The sequence below is a fragment of the Micropterus salmoides genome, unplaced genomic scaffold (genome assembly GCF_014851395.1).
Source record: "Micropterus salmoides isolate LMB-PRFRI ecotype aquatic unplaced genomic scaffold, ASM1485139v1 Ms_hic_scaffold_1, whole genome shotgun sequence".
Taxonomy (NCBI): domain Eukaryota; kingdom Metazoa; phylum Chordata; class Actinopteri; order Centrarchiformes; family Centrarchidae; genus Micropterus; species Micropterus salmoides.
This window is the reverse complement of record NW_024040040.1, coordinates 8668929-8684170: the sequence shown is the minus strand read 5'-3', so window position 1 is coordinate 8684170 and position 15242 is coordinate 8668929. Positions and strand designations below refer to the sequence as shown.

General features: G+C 42.1%; 1 protein-coding gene across 5 annotated transcripts in view; it reads right to left on the bottom strand.

Moving 5' to 3' along the window:
• Positions 1–15242, bottom strand: part of scn1lab (sodium channel, voltage-gated, type I like, alpha b) — a 45011-nt gene that overhangs the window by 21116 nt on the left and 8653 nt on the right. For 3 of the 5 annotated variants that reach the window (XM_038716670.1, XM_038716696.1, XM_038716680.1), the window contains exons 5-12: positions 13818–13946; positions 12845–12936; positions 10796–11074; positions 9875–9938; positions 6725–6866; positions 6072–6278; positions 1695–1973; positions 431–772 (exon numbers count right to left, since the gene is read on the bottom strand). In XM_038716670.1, the coding sequence (XP_038572598.1) occupies positions 431–772; positions 1695–1973; positions 6072–6278; positions 6725–6866; positions 9875–9938; positions 10796–11074; positions 12845–12936; positions 13818–13946 (1534 nt within the window). Of the gene's footprint in view, positions 1–430; positions 773–1694; positions 1974–6071; positions 6279–6724; positions 6867–9874; positions 9939–10795; positions 11075–12844; positions 12937–13181; positions 13274–13817; positions 13947–15242 lie in introns of all 5 variants that reach the window. The other 2 variants (XM_038716688.1, XM_038716705.1) reach the window with 1 other exon arrangement.

Sequence of the window (15242 nt, the reverse complement as noted above, 5' to 3'; positions counted from 1 at the left end):
CCAAATTCCATTGCAAACCATCCAATAGTTGTCAAGATATTTCCCTCTAAAACAAAAGATTCAACTTCATAGACAGTCAGGGGATCACCAAAGTCATCAGGATTCATCCCCTGGAGACCATGAATGTCAAATTTTCATTGCAGTCCATCCAACAGCCAATAAACAAGTGAACTTGTGAGCTGTTTTACATATTTTCAGACAATTTATGTCCCCAGTAGGAACCACTAGGCGTGGGGAAGAGAACCTCAGCTCAAACTTCTTCCCACCTGGGAAAAATGGATTTCCTCTTAATCGCTTGATGATGGACTACATACCCAAATAACTCTAACTTGTCAAAAACGTGTATCAAAAACATAAGAACAAAGCGATGGGTATAAACGTTAAGCAAGTCTGTAGGTAATTAAAGCATTAAAACAAAGAGTTAAGTCACCTCAGGCAGCAGGAGACCTACAGGGGAGGTTGTTACAGAAGTTCCACCGACCAGTGACACCACACCATTGCAGTCTACTGCGCAGTGCATCTTGCCGTTGGCGGGCAGTATGACCCGTGGCGCCCCGAGGCTGGTCTGGCTGACGGTGCTGCAACGGCGCTCGATGCGGCGCGGCAAGAACAGGGAGCCCCGGCGGCTGTCACTTTCCTCAAAGGTGCTGTGCTCGTCATCAGCGAAATCATTCTCGGAGCCCATGTCACGAGCCCGGCCGCGGAAGCTGAACAGGCTGGCACGGCTGTTCCTCCGAGGTGAGAAGATGGATCCACGAATACTGAGGAGAGACTGAGAAAGAGAGAGGGAGAGGCAGAAAGAGAAAGAGGGGGAAAATGGGGTTAGAGAGTAGGCTAGAGGGAGGTAGAGCCCTGGCATACTTGGGGAAGACTGAAATACTACTTTTAGTGCTGGGTGGTCCTGTGAAACGAGTGAATGACAGGTTAGGAAGGAATGAGACAGAAGCTGAGGAAAGAATAGGGTGATGGAAAAAAGAGGGAAAAAATGACAAATATGCCACATGAATGTAAATCAATGAGCATCATTTTTAGCCAGTTCGCCAGTAGCGAATAATACTCAACATGTAAAGGCCCATTTATACTCCTGCGTAGGGTCTATGCATGCATTTACACATGTACTTAGGTGAAGGATAAGGGTGAATGTACCCTGCGTTTTTAAAGGAATTGTTTTGGGAGACATTTTGGGAGAAGAGTGGCCAGTTTAGTTTAGCTTAGCGCAGAGACTGGAAGCAAGCTGGAAACAGCTAGCCTGGATCAGTCTGAAGGCATCAAATTCTGCCTTCCAGCACCTCGACAGCTGACTAATGAACACAGTATTCTTTTGTTTGTTCAATCTGTACAAAAACCTTTCTGCTAAGCTGAGCTAACCGGCTGCTGGGTCCAGCACAATTATGAAAGTGGTATCCATCTTCTCATTCAGCTCTCAGCACGGAAACAATTTAACGTGTTTCCTAAAATGCTGAACCTTTCCATGTAATTTACAAAATTTTAATTAATATGTACTGTAATAGGGCAACTACTGTAACAGGTGCAATTAAATTTCAACCCTGGTTTTGCATATCTGTGGCTTTAATTATCACTGGTATGAAGGGACATTTTGTTAATGGCCAATGCCAGTCTAATTTAAGCCCCTGAAAAGCTCCATTTATCAGGTATTAATCACTGACAAATCTTATTTGTCAGGAAGTGTTTACCTGATTGGGTGAGGAGCATCTCTTCTCATAAGACAGTCTGTTGGCATCAATGGAGAAACGGAAGCTGGATCTCTTGATGCTGTCCTCGGACTCAGACTTGTGGAACTTGTCATGGGCCCCCCTCTCCTCCTCTTCCTCCCTCTGCTTCCTCTTCTTCCGCCTGTTGCGTCGCTCCTTGGCACTTTTCGAGCTGAGCTTAGACGTCCCTGAGGAGGACTCAGAGGTGAGCCCCCCTCTCCCGCTGTACTCTCCGCTCTCCGTGGCTGCTGCCGCGGCAACCTGCCGGCCAATCACAGCACACAAATACAGTTGTCATGGCGACCCAGTGCCTGTCTCAAAGGCTCTCACAGACTGGAGCGGAGGAGAGAGCCTGGCAGCTGAGAGCAGAACCATGAAGAGCCAAATAAGCCTCAGACACCTTCTAAAAATGGAAGCCTGTTTTTATGCAAACCAAAACATTTCTGTATTCTTGTATTTATAATACTTATTGAGTAAGAGGAAAATTGTGTGGATGCTGGATTAGGTTATGGCCTTTTTGATTAGGAGAGGAAATTCTACTCTTTGAAGCCAGGCAACATTGATCAAATCACTGTATACAACATCAGAAGCACAGAATTCCTTGCATCTTACCTTAAGGAACATGATTTACTAGCACATGCACGGACAGACATACAGAATCAAATTAAGCTTTTTTCACAGAAATGTGTCGTCATCACAAAATGCTTTTGGAAAGCTAGGTTGGGGAATGTTAATGGGAAAAAATTGGTGCTTTAGAAGGAAAAGATTTTCCGTTAAGTTAAAGCATTGCCAAAAATATGAGATCAAATATCAATAAATAATCAAAGAATATAATACACCACTTTTGGATTTGTACACTACCCCTTTTATTATTTATCCTTGTTCTAATGGTGAGAAATGCTTGTGTCCCACAAAACGTATAGCACTATTGAGGTTGTACTACACGGGTCTGTCATGGCAACTACAGCACAACTAATAACAACAATCTGAATGTGCACAAGCCTGATAAGACAGTATTGAGCTTTACAGAATAGCCACTGAAGCTAGCAGAGGTGGAAACAATATAGAAGCATAGACCTTCCACGAGGATGAGATAAGGAGGATACCAGGTGGAATTGTACAAAATGAAATGCAGAGAGAGTGAAAGGGAAAGAAAGCTTTTGGATGTTACCAATCTCTTGTGGGTCACGTATCCCATGATCAGATGAGCTCAAGTCCCCCTTCATTAAACCTACCCTTTATGTTCCACATGTATTCTTTTTTCAATTGATTTTAAGGGGATTTTAACTAACACTGGATATAAGTGAATATTGTTACAGTCATTTTCTGATACACTTAAATTGTCAGAGTTTTGGTCTGTTTGGTACAAGGTACAAGGGAGATTATTATTTTACAACACAAGGGTTGAAGCGTTGTAGTTCCCTTTATGCTTCTCACAAAAACAAACGTTCTACAAAAATATATACAATAGATGGGTGGTAAGTAACAAGTCTCACAGCCACAGTTTCAAGGAATCGAAAACTGTTCACCTGCTCCACCTCAGCCCCACTGACGTAGACTGGAGTGTGTGTCTTTCCCTCTTTTTTCCTAAAATCAATGACCAGCTGGTTTTGCTGACGTCGAGGAGTAGGTTGTTCTCTGTGCACCACCCTCCAAGATTGTTGATTTCCTCCCGACATGAAGCCTGATGGCGGTGTCATTCACAAACTTCACAACAGAGTTCTCTCCATGTCGGGGGATGCAGTCGTGGGAGTACAGCGTGAACAGGAGTGGGCTGAGCACACAGCCCTGGAGGGCTCTGGTGTTGACTAGAGTGGAGGAGGTGGGACCACCAATGCGAAGTGCCTGGGGTCTGTTTGTTATGAAGTCCAATATCCAGTTACAAAGTGTGGTACTCAAGTCCAGCATGCTAAGTTTGCCGATCAGTTTTATGGGGGAGATTGTGTTGAATGCTGAGCTGAAATCAACAAACAGCATTGTGATGTAGGTGTTGTTTTTCTCAAGGTGTGTGAAGACTAAGTGGGGGGCAGTGGAGTTTATTCTGAAAGCAAACTGGTGAGGGGGCAGGGTAATTTGGATGTTGTTCTTTATGTGCTGCAGAACCGGTTTGTCAAAGCACTTCATCAGAAAGGGGTGAGAGCCACAGGGCGGTAGTCGTCTAGACTAGACACTGCAGACTTCTAGGTACAGGGGTGATGGTGGCTGTCTGTAAGCAGGTGGGGGCCCTCTCCTGAGCCCATGTTAAAAATATCAGTAATAACATCAACTAGCTGATTGGCACATTTTTTTAGTACACGACCATGAATGTCATCAGGCCCAGCAGCTTTACTTATATTCACTCTCAGCAGGACTCTTCTGCTGTGGATACTGATAAAATCCAAAAAGCATAATATGACCTCTTTAAACCTTTGACCTTGAATTTTATCTTATGGTATGCAGGATTTGCTTTTATTTGCACACATTTGTAATGTGCTATTTTGAGTACCTTTATATTGCTTGTAACTTCTTATTATGTTATTGTACTGTCTCTTTGGTTTGACCTGCCAAGGCACTAAAGATGCGAATTAGCTTAAAGCTATATTCTCTTATGGTGCATCAAATTGTGACATTTATGTGTTAACTGTACATGGTCCCTTTTAAATTAAATACTTCAAAAATTATATAGAACCTTTTGGCTCTTCTGTTTATCCACTATATTTAGGAAATTCATCTATTTTGACATCTCTGCTTGCTTTTGAATTAGTTTTTATACATTTTCAAAGGCCACATGTGGCTGTATTGGTGTTGCTACTTAGAGTACTCAGGTTGGTGAGAAATGTGTACTGTCAGCTTATTGTCGCTGGTTATTGTTAAATTTGCTAAATCAGCATCACACCAGTTTCCTACTTGGATGTTTGGTTTGATCTTTAACATACGTATATGGATATATTTTAAAACAAATCACAATATAAATTATTTTAATAACTACTCCACAATGTTTTAATGTACCCCCTGGGATGCAAGTAGCCCTGGTTGGGAATCATTGCTGTATATTCCCAATCTGTGACATTAAAAGCCTTATGGGACTGATTTAATCTCCTATTTATATTTACATACATATACACTGGTAAGTATAAATTTCGAAAATCCTGCTGTAGATTTCCCAGATGCAGTCTGAGATGGTGAACATTATCTTGTTACATGCAGCTGTGTGTTACACAAAAATAGGTCTGGCTTTGTCGTCACAAGCTTCAAAATAACTAGTTGGCTGCCCAGGAACACAAGGTAGGTTCTCCTTTCATAATGGGCCTCTCATACAGATGACCTTCAGATTATTGAAAGAACAGGCAGAGCTACAATAAGTAGATTTCCATTATCTAGCATTTCACTTCTGTATGAAGCTCTAACAGAAGTCAGGAAGACTATTCTTTTGCATCCTTAGGCCTGTAGTTTATTTCTCATATCATCCTGCGATTCAGTTCTCTCACGCATGCTCACTCATTATTTCCTTCTGTCATTATCTATGGCTCTCAGTTGTGATATCAGCTGTCTCATCAGCTGGTCACATCTATCCAATACCACAGCGACACACCCACATTGTTAGCTTACCATCATGCCGCTGTCTTTTCAAATATGATTCTCTCTCTGCTTTTAGTACATAGTCCATTACCACCCAGTCTTTGCAGATTCATCAGCCTCATCAGCCTCATCAGCCTCATCAGCCTCATCATTTAATCAACGTCATCAGCCTACTAGCCTCAGCAGAGCCATCAGCAACCACCACATCCAGTGTCTGGACTCTGTTGGCGGATTCATCTTACCCTTACCATCAATTAGCCTACATAAAATCTTCCTGTAGAGTAAGTCCCAAAGACTTTCTGCCAAGACTTAATTATTACTTATCGTTTGTTATGTGAATCTCTACTTCAGTCATTTGTCTTTCCTGATTGAACTGTAGGTCGACCAAGGACTCCTTAAGCCCAGAGGGAGCAGCAGAGGGGTGTTAGTCATCCAGGACAGTGACTCCCTCAGTCCCCTGGGGCTATGCTGCTTTTGGCAGCTTGCTAAAGACTTTAAGCCCAAGAATTATATCAATATCCTCAGTTACATACAAGGAGGTTCTCCCAGCCACTCATCTCTGTTAATAAATACTCTGGCTTTCCTACGTGCTCAACAAGAAATTCAAAGATCCTAAAATGTCCCTTAACAAATTTAAAACATCACTTTCTTTCTTTCCATCACAGCTCAATTAACCTTTTTTTCCCCAATTTATTTTCAAATAAAACGTCTGAGATGAAATGAACATATTTCATTAGACAGACTGGTAGCCTGTAGCTCTATTCTAACATGAATTTGAGAAGACAAAGATGAATATCCTACCTGTGCCTCCTCCTGCTGTCTCTTGAGCTGCTCCAGCATGGCCTGGAACTCCTCCTCCTTCTGCTGAGCCTCCTCGATGGTCGCCTGGTTCTGCTCGTCATAAGCCATGGCAACCACGGCCAAGATCAGGTTGACCAGGTAAAAGGAGCCCAGGAAGATCACCAGCACGAAGAAGACCATGTAAGGTTTTCCCGCCGCGCGTAATGTCTGATGGATCCAAGACCGAGAAGAGAAAAAGTTGTTGTTAGGAATTTATTAGAAAATCAACCTATGTGTGAGAGTAAAAGAAGGGTGCCTGGGATGGATTTTTGCCTTTTCTTTTGTTTGTTGTTGAAATAAATAGCACAATATTTAACAGCTAGTGTCATCCCATTGTTTAATGACTTTTCAAATGTCAAGTTGCTAAATGGTGCTGCCGCAGTACAAAACAGAAGACAAAACAGAAGACAAAACACAAAAAACTTACATAACAGGCCTAGTCTATATTTGCAGAATGGCAGTCCCTTTTGAATTAACTCAATATGTTTGCTTAAATATTTACTTTTGTTATGAACCGAGCCGCTTTCATTTCAGGTTTTTCTTGTTTTGCATTTTTAACACTACAACAAGCAGGCATATTTTGAGATGTGATGTGTTAACCACGCTCTGCCAACCTGCTGGTAGAGGTTTTCCCAGTAGTCCTGGGTCATGAGTCGGAACAGGGAGAGGAATGCCCAGCTGAAGGTGTCGAAGCTGGTGTAGCCATAGTTTGGATTACGGCCGGCTTTGACACATATAAAACCCTCTGGACAGAGCCTGTTAGGACACACAGGTGTTATGAACAATACTTTGCATTAAAGGTACCATGTGTAGTATTTTAAAACAGAGCTTGGGAATTCAGTATAATAACCATAAAATTCAGATTTCTGTATGGCACAAAAATATATAGAAAAAAATATTATTGCAGGTAAGTAAGCCTTTTTTTTTAACACAGGTTAAGTGTTGTACATAATAAGAAGCATATACATAAAATTGCAAGGTTCATACAAAAGAAAAACCTTTAGGTCCACATACAAATGCAACACGACCAGAGAAAGCTTTCAGCAACCAGACACCCCCGAAAAATGTGAAAATGAATGAAGTTTAGCCTAAATTAATAGAGTTATTGTAAGTAGGATTTTAAATGTTTTCAAACAGTCAACAGACTCAGCTGATGTAATGGCAGGAGGAAGTATGTTTCACAGTCTGAGTGCTAGGAGAGCAAAATAATCTGTTTGGCACATGGTACAGCCAACAGGTTTTGGTTCGGTGGTGTAAGGGTTTAGTAGCTCGGAAATGTGATGAACTAGGAGTGATGTGTGATCTACGGTAAAAGCCTAGCTGCTGCATTCTGTAAACGCTGTAGATGTGCCAGGGCAGTTTGACTTCTAAGGCAAGTGAAAAGGGCATTGTTGATGTTAAGACGGAATAAAATGGAGCTATGAATGACGCGTTCAAAGTCAGAAGTCGATAGTAGCCTAATGGTGTGGTTTCTGCAAAGTTTCTGAATTGAAAAAAAAAAGATGATTGAACCAGTTTGTCGACATGGTTTTTGAATTTCAAATGAGGGTCAAATACAGTATACACCAAGATTTCTAGTATGGTTTGACATAGGAGGCAAGTGGGCCAATATACTGGAAAATGCCCTTAGTAACATTTTAAGGGCCAATGATGAGATGCTCAGTTTTGTCAGTTTTGAATAAAGTTTAGTGACATTCAGTCCTTTATAGCAGCTAAACAGTTATGGAGAGTGTCTAGGTTTCTGACATCATCTGGTTCACAAGTTGAGTGTCGCCGGTGTAACAATAGGTGATAGGATATACAGTACAACCAAAGCAACGATTATGAGATGAGAAGCATACACAAAGAGAAAAGAAGGCTGACCCCTAAAGCCCATCTAACGTGTGGATAAAGACACAAATTTCCCCATCGAGGCCGAGAAGCTTCTGTTTGACAAATATGAACCAAACCACTCAGGCGCTTTCCCAACCCATTATGTAGTCTATGGATTAGAATGGAAAATCAATGGGTTAAAATGCTGCACGTCTAGTAGAACTGAGATGGAGTGTTTCCCCTGTCAGCCTGCATGAGGATTTCATGTGCTTTTTGGCAAAAGCCAGGTTGAAATTTGTCAAAAATGTAATTCCTTTCAACAACTTGAAGGAGCTGCTTATCAAACAGTTTTTCCAATATTCTGGAATTAAGAGGTCATTTTGATATAGGTCTAAATGAATGGATCGAGGCCAGGTTTTCTTAAATTGATCAGGGACACAGATATAATATTAAATACAGCAGAGCTGATGACTAGAAAGAGCTCTTTAAAGAATTTGGAGGCTACGATATCAACTTGTCAGGGTGGGCTATTGTGTCTCCACAAATTAGGGGAAACCATTACTCCATCTATTTCCATTCACTTACAATGTGTTCAAATTGTCTACAGACCATCACACAGGAGAGTAATACACACTCATTATTGCCAGATGTCAGTAAAAAATCATGTTTTTAGTTTACAGCCACCCAATCTGAGTCTAAGAAGATTCCTTTCCATCCATTGCTTTTGTTTTTGTTATTATTCTTCCTGTATCAAATTTTATGAGCTAATCTTGTCCAAGTACTTGGAGATAGCCATGTCAGACCGTGATGTGTAGTAAACAGTCCTGGATCACGGCTAAAGCAAGTCCAGTTGCCTGTGTCTTAGCACATCTGATATGTGTTGATGTTGTATCTTATGCTGCATTCCAGGCAACTGGGAATTTCTGGCCTCCAACTACAAAAAGTACCATGGAACGCCACTTGAAGTCGCATTTCCTACTAGAAAATTGTATCCCGACTTCACGAGTAGCAGCCGAATGGCGTCACACAACAATGCCAGCTCCCATGGAAGCACACATACAACATAAACTAAAAGGCAACATAAAGTACATTTCCATGTATTTAAATAATTCATGCTATCTTATAGTAAAACCTGTTCTGCATGTAAATTGATGTAGAAATGTTTTGCCAATGTTATTAGGTAGCTGATTGCAGTAAAGAATCTCTGAAAGTCATCTTCTCTTCACAAGAGTTATTCACTAAAACGTTAAAAATGCCCAGAAATGTGAAAGCATTTGGAAATATAGCCTACAACTTCTGCTGAATTTTGAGGATTACCAACTGATGTAGCTAGAAGGATACACAGTTAACAAGTAACGTATATTTATCACTTGTTTTTAATACAATGGCCATCCTTTAAATTAGCCTAACATCAGTGCAATGCTGGGGGTTTAACTGTGCATAAACTTGCCAAAGAAACATCAGTTGGTCAGCCATGTTGATTGTTTACATTTGGTGTCATGCATCACCATGCAACTGAAACGCTTTGAGGTTGGAAGTCGGAAGTTTAAACTGGGAAATATCCCAGTTCCAGTAGGTCTCGTAGGCGGCATTACACACAATTTGGGCCTGTGACATCATCAGCCTCATTGATGCAACTAACCTATCGGCCTCTAGCTGACAAAACTAAAGGAAAACTGAAAGCTTGAAACTGTCACAATGTCTGTGTACCTTTTAGGATGGAATACGCAGCTTTAATAAATGGCTTACATATCAACTGAAATCAATCCAATAACAACAAAAATAGTTTCAACCCTTGCCAAAACACATGAAATTAAATGCACCTACGGTTTAACCAGTATTTTAGATGCCTGTGATGCTTTGGCACAGTGGCGAGTGTCGACACTAATTGTGTGTGCTCAGCTTTGTAGCGCATCTAACTGGCCATATAAATAAAACATGTCATGCCTTACCCAGCACCACTGCCATTTCCACAGAGCAGAGCATCCCTGCTGCCAGGGAGGAAATAGTGATTACCTAGAGGAGAGGAGAGACAGAGGGGACGGTCAGTCAGAGCCACATCAAGGGGGTTAAACAGGGGATATGAAGAAACAGAAAGATCGATGAGGGAACAGGAAGACAATATGCACCCTGTGGATTTCAGTTTTTGAGTGGCATACAGTGGCTGGGAGAAAGTGGTGATTTTGTTGTTTAAACACCCAACCACATTAGTCATCCCGTGTGTGTGCGTGAGACATGAGCACATGTGACTGTTGAAGCTGTCACGGTCACTCTGTCCACTCTGTATCTACCACTTAACTGTCACTAAATAACAATCAAATCAGATCATTTTAGGGGCAAACGTAGTCTATGATGCAATTAAGATGCCAGACTTTAAAACAATTTTAATCATCTCTGTCTCTCTCTTCTTCTTCTCATCTTGCTCTGGCATCAGCTTGTCATGTAGCTGGTGCACGTCTCCTCGATATCCTGCTGGCGGTCAGTGACTCACCCTCCTCTAGCACTAAGCTGCTCATGCCACACAGATGGGCTATGGGAGAATGATGAAGGGTAGCGAGGGGGTGAAAGTAGAGGGTTTTATTGTTGTGGCGATTATCCACAACATTTGCTGCATTCTCCCACCAGCCCTTGTTAGAGAGCGCAGCCACTGCTCCCAGCCATTGCTGTCACTCCTTATCACGGCAGCAGGCTAGCATGCCTGACCTCCCCCACACAACCACCACCACCACCACCCCCCTGACCCATCTCTGCATATGAAGTAACCGGTATCTGACTCAGGCCGTCTGGGATGGATGCTAACTTGACCCTGGTTAACCCCTATGTGCGCCTGGCAGACATGTAACAGCACTTTCACACCGCCTCACTGGGCTTACTCTCGTCACTGATGTACTCTGTCCAGTTGAAGGAGTTCTCTTCGGTGTTCTGCAGAAACGTGGTGTTGATTTCCAGCGGGGTGTTGTTGAAAAACATTGCGTCGTCAGTCGTGATGTTGCTGCTGTTGCTGACGATTCGCACGCACTTTTGCCTCAGGTTGCCCATGAAGAGCTGCAAGCCGATGAGGGCGAATACGCTGAGGCAGAACACAGTGAGGATCATGACGTCCGACAGCTTTTTTACCGACTGGATCAGTGCGCCAACAATGGTCTTCAAGCCTAAACAGGAGAGAGGGCAAGGGGGCGGGAGGGGTGCATTGCAGAATGATTACTGCCTACTAATTAAAGCCACACGCTTGTATAGAGAAGAAGCTGCTACTAAGAGCTTACAGTAGCAAAGCAGCTAGGGGGATCTGCAGTGGAGGTTCCTGTATGAACTGTTGTCATAAAGGAACCAGGCTGACACAGATCACTACTGAGAAAGGATGAATCACTAGAGAAAGCTACGATATTGGTCTCTGGACTGCTATGCTCTCCAGCCAGTTACTTTACTGGTCTCATACCTTTCTCATGCAGCTGGTGGTGGAGCATGAGGAAAATGGGTGATCAAACATAGACAAAAGTCCACATCAGCTTCTTCAAGTCAGAAAATAATGTTGTTTGGAAGGTTCAGGGGGGCAATATGTGAACATGTGATGTGTAATTTGTGTTCATATTTTTTGTGTGTAATGTTGCATTTAGCTGTTTTCACTGTTTTGAAACTGCTGCAGAATTTCATCAAGTATTTAGTTTGTTCTTGCTGATGGAACCAACAACTTAATAAAGGATTAGTTCAACATTTTGGGAAATGCTTTCATGCTGAGAATTTGACGCCACTTACATGGCTGTACAAGCAAGCAAATGTTTATCTTAGATTAGCTTAGCATTAAGGCTGGAAGCCTTACCGCTGATGTACTGCGTCATCAGTCAATAATACAGTGTATTTTGTTTGTTTAATTTGTACATAAGCCGAAATGTCAAAATGGTCAAAAAAGCTTATGGTTTGGTATCTTGAAATTGTGGTTTTTGTCCAGATTAAACAAATTGGATACAACATGTAAATTGTCAGCTTTAGAGGTGCTGGAAAGTGCATTTTTAAACTTCTGACAGAGCCAGGCTAGCTGTTTCATCTGCTTCCAGTCTCTATGCTATGCTAAGCTAATCACTTTAGTTTGCAGACATGATAGTCTCTCCACAAGGCAGTAAGCCTATTTCAAAAAATGCCGAACTATTTCTTTCACACAGTGTTGCAGTGTGGAAAACAAATCAGGTCTTCAGATGTCAATGCTCAACATTAAAGACCCAATTTTAACCAAAACATAACTCTTGTTTCACCATTTCCCCCACCTTTGTGCCATGTACACTATGCTCTACACATAAATATCATGAAGTGAACGGCAAAAGGCATTTCAAGGTCAGGAAAATACCAACATGTGCTAGCACTGCTTGTACTAGGCTTATAATAGAGCTCAAAATGTTTAAAGTGGGTCCAAATGTAGATGTGACAGCTAGAATAAGTAATGCATATTGTGACCTTTGTGTTAGTTTGAGATGTGAATAGTTTTAGTGTTTGGAATACCGTCACCCAACCACCATTCACCATATCACAATTTCTCCAAAAACACACAACATTGAACAAGACATGCACAGGAAAACAAGGTAAGGAGGAACCCTACACACACAAGTGCTTGCCACCAGAAAATCGGCTTTTGCAATGTCTCATGCAAAAAGGAAAAACAAATAAGTAAGTCTCCCAAGGCAAGAATAGATTTCAACCAAAAAGAATTCTGCCTTAAAGGATGTATCTAAAAGCTATGAATCCTGTCAATCTGTGCAGATTGGAGCCAGATTCCAGCTTTTACTAGCCTTGGGACGAAGGCAGCATGAGGGACGGCGATGAGCGTCATTACGCTTAGCTAGAGTGAGATGAGCTGAGAGGGGGCGGGAAGGGTGCTTGAATGTTAGCTGTTAGCATTTCATTAACCCTATGGGCCTTGATGGCTCTCTCACCTGGGATGACTGATATAGTTTTCAGGGCTCGCAGAACCCTGAAGGTTCGCAGTGCTGAGACATTGCCCAGGTCCACAAACTCTGTGACATATCTGTAAGGGAAGGGAACGGAGGGGGAGGAGGAAGGAGGGAGGGTGGGAGTCGGGTAGAGGGGCATTTCGGAAAAAGGGGACACACACACACGTACACGCGCACACACAAATCAGGCAATCACGCACATGGCATGACAAGACAAAAGGAGGGTCGTGGGGAGGGCAGGGGAGAGGAGGGAACGGCAAACTGTCACACACAGAGGACAAATGGCAGGAGTGCTGGCAGCAGACGCGGGCAGCCTTACCTGGTATTACTGAGATAGTTTTCAAAGCTCGCAATACTCTGAACGTGCGCAGAGCTGAAACATTGCCTAGGTTTACAAACTCTGTTATATACCTGCAGGATCAAATGCACAGTTACTACACAGCATTACACAGTCAGAAACCCAATACACGTGCACAGACATCTGAGAAATAAAAAACACCTCTCATAACAGCATCATGAATTCATCTCTCAGGCAAAAAAGGGTCGCAGTGTTATTATATTATGTGATCAGTGAGTAATCCTTCGGAGCAACAAATACTATGAACACAAAAAAATCAGCCAACATTCACTACGTAACCTAATGCTGACGGCTTTATTTTGTAGTTTCAAGACTAGTAGCTGGAGTTATTGAAGCGTGGGACAAATATGGGCCAAGATACTCCATGCTTTGGGGGCTCACATCCATTATGACCAAAGCTGATATTTCTGGCCATGCTCACAAGACGTAGACGAATTAGCTGCAGATTATCATGCCCCTCTTCATTTTCTGTTCTTCTCCTCACATTCAGTGGGACTTAATAGGCTGCTGGGCTGATTTGCATTTAAAGCATTTGGCCTCTTAATTTATGCCAGATCATGTTAAGCTGATCCTAACTATGCTTGTCAGGATACTTACGCCATGAGGATAACACTGAAATCCAGCCAGTTCCACGGGTCCCGCAGGAAAGTGAACTTCCCCACACAGAAGCCCCTGGCCAGGATCTTTATAAGGGACTCGAAGGTGTAAATCCCTGTGAATGTGTACCTGGTGAACAAGGTGAGGAAGAGGGGAAGTGCAAGGAGAGAGGAGGACAAGGCACGCAGAGAGAGATAATGATGTTGGTTAGCGGCTCCATTGCTCAGAGGCAAGGTGACAGACCCATGCAGCGCAGCACTAGATTTTCACATGACCCATTACGAAAATGGATGACTAATGAGAGGACACAGTCTGTATGACTGTGTCCTCTCATTAGTCATCCATTTTCGTAATGGGATTCTTGATTATCACATTATCTCCAAATGTTGCTGTAGTGTGTACTGATCCACTTTGTCAGACAGTTCAGTTTGCTTTACTGCATTTGCGAGTTCACAATTACATTTCTTCTAAAATAAAGTTTAATGCTATCTAATGTTTTTGTCACTCTTTTTGTTTTTCCCTTTTGTATTTGGGATAAACATGCTGAGTTTTGGAACTACAGTTCCCATCATGCTCTGGTGGATTAAGGCAGTTAGTGTTATGTTGCCAAAGAGTCATTGGCTTATGCCGCTCATGTTGTACCGGAGTTATCATTATCACAAATGTCCAACTTGTAAATAGCTTTTTCATCAACATTCAAGTCGAAAATTCGACTGGGAATTTCTCTGAAAGCTCCAAAACATCCGACTTGGCACTTAATAATACAAAAGAGGCTGAAAACCGAACAAACATGGACGCCTCACATCAGTCAAAGTCTGTGGTTCATAGTAATTAAACACAAATTGAATGGATATGGTGACATTTGGTCACTGCACAGTTTCTTAAGCCTCACAGGACCATCTCTGGGAATCTTTCCTATCTGACACATCCTGTATGACATGAACACTGCATATGCATGAAATTACTCCCTACCCCCTACCTAGAACTATACTTACACTCTGCACTTTTCTTATTTGAGTGTCCAAAATCTGAGTCTAAAATGTATGCACTACATAGAGCCCTCCACACAGCCTTCCACAATGGAGCAATATAAAGCAGTCTCAGTGACTAAGAATTCCATAATGCAATGCGGAACATTTTATAGAGACAAAAATGACAAGTCGACAGACCGACACTATACCTGATGACTCCAAATAATGATCATTCATAAGTGTCTCAAATCTCACTTTACTGCTCATTAAAGAGTCAACTGATGTCTGTACAGGGAGTAGTGAATGAATAAACAACGGAGTGATCTCTGACACACTGACTCATTTAGATTTTTACAATTTTACATCATGGAAAGACATATTGCATTAGCTATTAGCAGATCTTGTTTTCACTTTAACAGTGGATGCACAGACAGCAACCAGTTGATTACTTCTG